The sequence below is a fragment of the Monopterus albus genome, unplaced genomic scaffold (assembly GCF_001952655.1).
Source record: "Monopterus albus unplaced genomic scaffold, M_albus_1.0 scaffold3.1, whole genome shotgun sequence".
NCBI classification, from domain to species: domain Eukaryota; kingdom Metazoa; phylum Chordata; class Actinopteri; order Synbranchiformes; family Synbranchidae; genus Monopterus; species Monopterus albus.
In genome coordinates this window covers 580,636-587,834 of record NW_018127883.1, presented here as the reverse complement: position 1 = coordinate 587,834, position 7,199 = coordinate 580,636, and the positions used below count along the sequence as shown (strand labels likewise).

Here is a 7,199-nt window from a genome sequence, read left to right as displayed (position 1 = left end):
GGTTTAAAGCAGATTCCACCATGGTGATCCAATAAAAAGGAGGTGACTGGTCTGTGCAGCCTGTTGGATAAAGCACACTCATGCTTGTGGATAACAGCTTCCAGATAAGGGCTCTGTTATTTCTCTAGAACAAGAGGGCAGCAGTTGCAGAAGTGTCCAAATTAGGAGCCCAGCAAGTTCATAAGGAGTGCATTACATAACAATGAGCTCAGCCATTATATCTTTGTTAAGATAATGTGACATGTACATAATGCTGGTTCACTGTAAAAATGATTGTTCACACTAGAGTGTTATAGTTTTCCTACAGTCTTCCTCAGGTAAACTGGAAACCATTGCTCATTGTGCTACATTACAAGAACGGAAAAAACTCTGCACTTAACACAGCTCTATCACAGTGTCTGGTGATATCCCCTTCAGGCACAGCTTCTTTCCACTCAGACAACATGTTGTTAATCCGGATGTTTGGACATTTTTAAAGAGATAAAGCTGACATTTGTCTTTTTATGGATGTCACACGTTGTTCTAAGTTAAGCTGCTGAAACTCTGGTAAAATATCTTCTCAGAAAAAACAGCAGCAAAATTCCAGGAGGGCACTTGGTGTGCAGTCAGAGCAAACAGAGGCAACTTGAGACTCACTGGATTTATCTGTGTATATATGTTCAGTAGGTGCAGACTTGGCTTACAGTGGTGGAAAGCAATAAAGATAGGCATGATGAACTCATCAAAATTTACACAATACTTTGATATTTGACTTTTTTGTCTTGCTTGCAATGAACTAGGGTCTTTATAAAACATTTTCATATTAATTATTTGAACCTCATTGATTCAAACTAATTACTAAACCAATTAATTACCAATAGGTTGAGCTGAAACTGAAAAATAATGCAAGTGTATTTCAATTAATCTCTTAAGTCATTTTTTAAGAAAAATCCCCAACCATTACCCAGTTCCAGTTCCTAAATTGTGAGAACCTGTTGCTTTTCTTCATCTTACATAAAAGCAAACTAATACTTAGGTATCTGGGTGTTAGCTAGGCAAAAAAAGCTATTTTATATTGTGACCTTGGAAACTGCAACAGCTGCTTTTCATGATATGAGCCAAACCAAAAATAAATTGATTATTAAGAACATTTTTCATGAAAACTGAAATTATTAAACTATCAGTTGCAGCTCCACTAATATTCTTTAATGCTCATCATATATATATTAAAATAAAACAAATATGAATGGACTGACAGAATGATCTAAGAGAGAAACGTTTGTACCATGCGGCCAAGATGCAAAAACTATTATTTTTGAAAGGAATGCAGGTTTGGGTTTATGTGGTCAACATGCAGTATTTTATAATTACTTCAATCTTTGACTGTGAAATAAAACATCTCTCATTCAGAGGGATATTTATCAGTGTTGTACAATAAGTAAAATAATCATCCAACTAGCACAACAATCAGTAGGCTATACAGTAGGTCACCCTGCCATTTTGAAAGAATTTTAAGTTCTAAGTCATAGGCCTTTTTATAGAAAACATTTTGACATGCTGCACTAGGAAAATCACAGGAATGAGTAATGAAGTTAAAGAGCTTTCGTTATAAGGGTCCTGGCATTATTAATGCTGACTCACTGTTGTGTCTTGCTGGAACATTTAAACAGATCAGAGCCATTGTTAAGGTTACTAGTAACACTATTAGACCAGACTGCAAGGGGCCTAAAAAGCCCCAGGTTTGCGGCATGACAATTGGTTTTAGCAGTTTTTCTCACATTTATTATGAAGTTGCACCACTGAAAAACAATGAGGAAGGTTCTGCATTAGGTAATTTTGTGGCTGTGTCTTGTGTGTGTCAAAGTGAAGTTTACAGCTTTTTATTATGCCACCACTAAAAACCATGTTATGCACACCTGGAAGATAATGTAAGGAAGTGTTTGCAGATGATACCTTGGCACCACATAAAGGGATTTTACCACACAGAGATACCACAAATAACGCAGCTACGCTGCATTAGCTACCACACAGATACAGTAACACAGAGTAGAACTGGAAATCAAAGTTTACCCCCAAATGCCACACCTTTATCAAGTGATACCAGTGCAGCCTGTGCACCTCGGGGCACAGGGCAGTCACGGCACCTCCACTAGAAACAAGACTCTCCCTCACAACATAAACTATATCTTTCTAATATATCTTACTGCTGACCAAAATAGTAAGAGGAATTAAAAGCCTGCACAAACATTACACAAGTCCATATGTATGAGCGTCCAGTACCTGCAGTTCATAAGAGTTGGCCTCATTCCTTTTCACACAGACTCTAGATTCTATGAACCCTAGCCACAGTAAGCACAGATTTTCATGTAAACTATTCTAAAGTTTAAAAAAAAAAACAGTCTCATGACTCATCCATAGTAATTATCTTCAACCTTCAGTCATTCAAGATTCAAACATATAAAAAGTAAAAAAGTCCCTAGTTCCATGGGGTGTGTAATATCATACTGCCAAGTAACCTACTGATGTTCAAGTCTAGGCAGCATCCTCTTTTAATTCACACCTTTCTCCTCGGGGCTATAAAACTTTCAATCAAAATGTAGGACATCAGAAGTCTCAAAACAACCTTAAACTAAATGCAACGATCTGAAGGCATTTAAATCAATCCTTTATAGCAATGAATCAGCTGATGAGAAGAGATGAATCACAATATGACTCAACCCTAGTAACAAGTAACCGAATAACACCGTTTCAACACTGAACCTTGCTTTTTTTAAATTTACTTTTACTTCCCTTCAGCTTTTTCATTTTGTGAAAGTCCAGTTAGATAAATGTTTCTCCTTTTAATCCCACTAGAACAATCACAGCCAATATTGCTCTATTCTAATTTTAAATGCATTAATATTATATTTTACTCTGTTTAATTGTCCTGTAGTTAATTTTTTTTAAAGTTCAGAAAATATAGTTCCATCAAAAGGTAATTTTGTACAACTTTACCTAAAAAAAAAATGGAGATGATGAGAAGCCATTTTGGTTTTAGGTATGTGGAATAATATGGAAATATTGGGCTTTTGGTGGTGCGCTTTTGTCTATTACTGTGTATACTGTGCCCGTTTTGTCCTATGGCCCATTTCAACTACAGTTCCCATGAGCCTATTTGGTTATACGTCATCAAATGCTGTCCAATCGCAGACATTTGAGGGTTTCTTGAGCCGAAAAATAAAGTTTTCAAATCGCTCAGATTTATAATTTATTTTTAGTAAAAACTCAGTTAGTTGGTCACCTGATAATGCGATAATGTTAATCAACATGTGCTTTAACGGTTTGTATTAGTTTAGTTTTTTTCATAGGCATTTTTGTATTTGTTTATCAGACGGAATATGACTAGCTGGCTAAGCTAGCTCAAACCAAATTTCACCAGTTTGCATGCATGAGATTATTAAGTGTTACCGATGGAGAGCACTCCTAAAGCAGCCAAACCAAAGCCAGAGTATTCGTCACCTTGTGATGCAATGGATTCAAGCCCCTGTGAATACAAAGAGGAAAAGGTAGGCTGTACATTTTGCTTGCATGTCACTTATCAGGTAATTGAGCATTGTTTTACCAGGTTAATGTCACGTCAAATGTGCAGTTTTAATAAGTAATCTAATACTTAATGATTCATAAAGCTGCAAAGATTAATATATTACTCAGTTGAAATACATTAATTACCATAACCTAATAATTGTTTTAGTAATTTTTAAGCAAAATTGTCAAATAAGAGGATTTGATGTTTTCTTGTAACACTAGATAAAAGATAAGATAGAATAAAATTAATATCTCCAGATTCTGGACTGTTAGTGGGACAAAACATGACATTGAAGATGTCACCATAGTCTGTGGGAAATTTCCCACAATTTTTTTGATAACAATAATCCATAGTTGCAGCCCTACTAGTATCACCTGTCTATATGCTGTGTGCCCTGACATTCATTCATTTATCACTGTCACCAACACAGTTTCATCAAAAGCTGAGCTCCTCACTGAAGGAGAGGCTGAAGAGATCGAGGCGCTCCTTCACTTCTCCCTCCTCTGTGGCCAAACGCCTTTGTGTTGATGATTTGGAGGAGGGTGGCCAGCAAGTTTCAGCAGATCCCCAGGAGACAGTTAGTAACCATCTACTCAGGCACAGTGTTGATGTAAACAGGAATGCAGTAAGATCAGGGAGTGAAAGCTTTTCTGGACCCATTCCTGAACCAACACATCCTTCTGAAGAAGACTATGCACAACTACAAGACCAACTCAGAAAGGAGGTTAAAGAAAAAATGGAGACTCTGCGCAGACTCAAGATGGTTAAAATGTACAGAAGCAAGGTATCAGCTACCTTTAAATTATCTGGGCTAGATTTTGTTAGCCAGACTAAAAATGTTTATTTTAAATGACACATTTCCTGTCTCTCTCTCCTTAGAATGACTTAACACAGCTCCAAACCTTGATTGACAAGTGGCGGAGTTGTGCTCAGGCTGCACTGTATGAGCTCCAGTCAGATGTCCACGTAGAAGGACAAAAGGCCAGTCTGTCTGAGCTTATTGACCTCTTTGGCCTGGATGACAGCATTCTGCACTTTGACCGCACAGAGGAGGACTTCACTACCTGATAATGTGCCTTGGGGAAAAAAACAACTGTATTATCATTAGCCTATGGAAAAGCACTGCAGGGGGACAATCACATTTCAAATATCCTGAATTCACTTGCTGTTTTATTTGTTTCTGCTACAGTTTTCATTCAAAGCTTAAGTTGTAAATTTCATGGTCAGTTTACTTAAGACCAAATAAAATTGTGTCATCTGTTGAAGAGAAGGCTTTGCTCAGTTGTGATTCAGCTTATCAAGTGAAGGGAAGTTCTTCATCCTCAGACGCTCAAGTTCTGCCCAGAGGAAAGCCAGGTTTTCCGCTTGTGCTCTGGCAAGGCCCTGCAAGTTCTTCTTCTGAACAATCTCCTGGTAGCGCTCTTCTGTTTCAGCAGCCTGATTTTCCTCTGATGCTAGACACCAAAGAAACCACATTATCAGCCAGAAGAGGCTCTAACCCCCCCTGTGCAATTTGTCCAATTAGAACAAATGGTTATTTTATTACCAGTTTCTTCATAGATGTGTTTCCTCTCTGCCACAGTTGCCTGCATATCAGGCAGCTGCTGCTCTAAAATTGCATTCTTCTCAGCTTTCATTGCTGCCTGCCTGTTAAGCTGTTCAATTTTTTTAATGCGATGCTGCACGTTCTGTAGATGACTCTGAAAACAGAATATAGCTTCCATACTAACTCAGAAGATACATAATGTAGAGCTGATCAATGAGATTGCATTGTTACTTTTCTGTTACCTTTTCCTGGAAATCTATGGTTTTCTTCAGAACAGAAACTTGCTTGGATACACGGCTGTATCGATCTGTCCTGAGGAGATACTGGAAAGAAAAGGAAAAACAACTGACCTGTATGAGGTGACAAATGAAACAGAAAAACAGAAGGGACAGCAATATAAAATGTCTCAACTGGTTTTTCTATCAAGTGTCCACTCTAGGTATTTTAATGAAAGATCCCGCAACACTTGTGGCAAAAATGATTCATCATAAAATGTGCCAGAGTGCTCAGGATGGATTTGTTTAGAGTATATTTAGTGCTTTTCTCTCTCAAGGTTTCAGGAGCCTGAACAATAAGAGGAAACTGCATGCCACGCCTCAGCAGAGCTACCTGAACCTTTCAGCAGAGGAAACTGGAAATAAGGCCTGAAGGCATGTTTTGTGTGTGCCATGCTTGACTTGTTGAAGACATGATGATGGGTGAATCATTTGATCTTTATGTATTTTCTCATTGCTCAGCCACCACCTACATGTAATATTTTATAGCCCTAACTCAAAATTTTTGATGTTAAAACTTTGAAACCAGAAACGCGTCTTCCTGTCAACTTTTGGTGGTCTGTATTCGACTCGACTACCTGTTAACTCCTTGGATTGGCATTTGCAGCCAAATGAAGTGAAAAAGCTTTTCTGTTTTCACAGAATCTTTTTTGGGAACAGTTTTAAGAGATGAAAAAAAAAGGGTGGGGAACCTGAATGAATAGGGTGTGTTTCTGTGATAACAAAAGATTATCCGTCTGTACTCAAGAGACGAACAATTTTCTGCTCACAAACCATCTGACACTGCCAAAACCAAAATACCTGTCTTGCTATCATCGACTGAGGCTTGGCCAGAAATGCTGACATTTCACCCCAAATACAGTTGTTTGCCAACAGATGCTAGACTTTATTTCTGAAAACCTTTGACACATGTCAGAAATATCTTCAGGTTAATTTCTATTCACTATTTTCTAGCATTAGTTACTTATTTTCTTAATAAGCTGGTACTGGTACAAGCTGGAGCTAAAAAGGCTGTATTAGGGTGTCTTAGGATGCTGAATACACTCACATCCTGTTGCTCCTCAGAGAGTCGTAACATCTGGATGTCCCATGCCTTAGTACTGAGGTCCTCTATCTGCATCCTCTTCATCTTGTGCTCCCACTCCAGCTGAATGATGCCCTTGCGGAAGTCTTTGCACTCCACCATTGTAGCTATCTTCAGCTGACCAAGCATCTGATCATAACAGATAATCATATGACAGACACTTTCATAACCAGTGTATCTGACCACCATGTGGATCTCCTTTTATCAAACCAAAAATTGTTAGTGTTGTATTTAATTAAGTGACAAGGGTATGTGCAGTTGTGATGCCTTGCATATCTTTGTATTTAGATCCATTATAAAAGTACACATCCTGTTGAGTGCCTGTGTGTCTGGTGGTAAAGTCTGACCCTGATGGTTCTGTTGAGGTCCTCCACCACACTCCTGTGGAGAAGTACAGAGTCCGTATAGTCAGCTGTCAGGTCTGTGGTAGATGCCTCCACCTGGCCCTGTTTGAGAAGGACCTGGACCATGATGTCTTTGTGAAAACGAATCTTCTCCTTATGAAGACTAGAAGAATGTTGGATATCAAAAACCACTGGTGGATTTGAGTTTAAAAACTAATATTATTTTTTTCTTTATGTCACCTTTTACTATTTTCTGTATTTTGAGCATTTGTTTATGGTCAAAGGTTACAGGGGCAGACAAATTTAAGAAGTACCCAAAAAAAGTTGTGTTTGTTATTTGCTTATAATCAGACAACATCACAGTCGTACCTCTCAAGTTTGTCAGAAAGATTTTTAATTTCCTGCT

General features: G+C 38.1%; 2 protein-coding genes across 2 annotated transcripts in view; one reads left to right on the top strand and one right to left on the bottom strand.

Moving 5' to 3' along the window:
* Positions 1-3,072: 3,072 nt before the first annotated feature.
* On the top strand, positions 3,073-4,809 carry sfr1 (SWI5-dependent homologous recombination repair protein 1). The gene is made up of 3 exons (XM_020600435.1): positions 3,073-3,524; positions 3,975-4,328; positions 4,424-4,809. Exons 1-3 carry the CDS (start codon positions 3,429-3,431, stop codon positions 4,610-4,612), a joined length of 639 nt encoding a protein of 212 aa, XP_020456091.1. The 5' UTR covers positions 3,073-3,428; the 3' UTR covers positions 4,613-4,809.
* The window catches only part of cfap43 (cilia and flagella associated protein 43), a 15,632-nt gene continuing 13,232 nt past the window's right edge, over positions 4,800-7,199 (bottom strand). The window contains exons 34-39 of the mRNA XM_020600457.1: positions 7,163-7,194; positions 6,797-6,956; positions 6,414-6,578; positions 5,333-5,413; positions 5,091-5,244; positions 4,800-4,998 (exon numbers count right to left, since the gene is read on the bottom strand). Of these exons, the coding sequence (XP_020456113.1) occupies positions 4,823-4,998; positions 5,091-5,244; positions 5,333-5,413; positions 6,414-6,578; positions 6,797-6,956; positions 7,163-7,194 (768 nt within the window). The 3' untranslated portion in view covers positions 4,800-4,822. The remainder of the gene's footprint in view (positions 4,999-5,090; positions 5,245-5,332; positions 5,414-6,413; positions 6,579-6,796; positions 6,957-7,162; positions 7,195-7,199) is intronic.

Bases quoted from the DNA above. Each gene is read 5' to 3' on its own strand.
- sfr1 (XM_020600435.1), top strand. From the start codon at position 3,429: ATGGAGAGCACTCCTAAAGCAGCCAAACCAAAGCCAGAGTATTCGTCA. The intron at 3,525-3,974 runs GTAGGCTGTACA...TCACCAACACAG, and splicing joins GTGAATACAAAGAGGAAAAG to TTTCATCAAAAGCTGAGCTC. The intron at 4,329-4,423 runs GTATCAGCTACC...CTCTCTCCTTAG, and splicing joins TTAAAATGTACAGAAGCAAG to AATGACTTAACACAGCTCCA.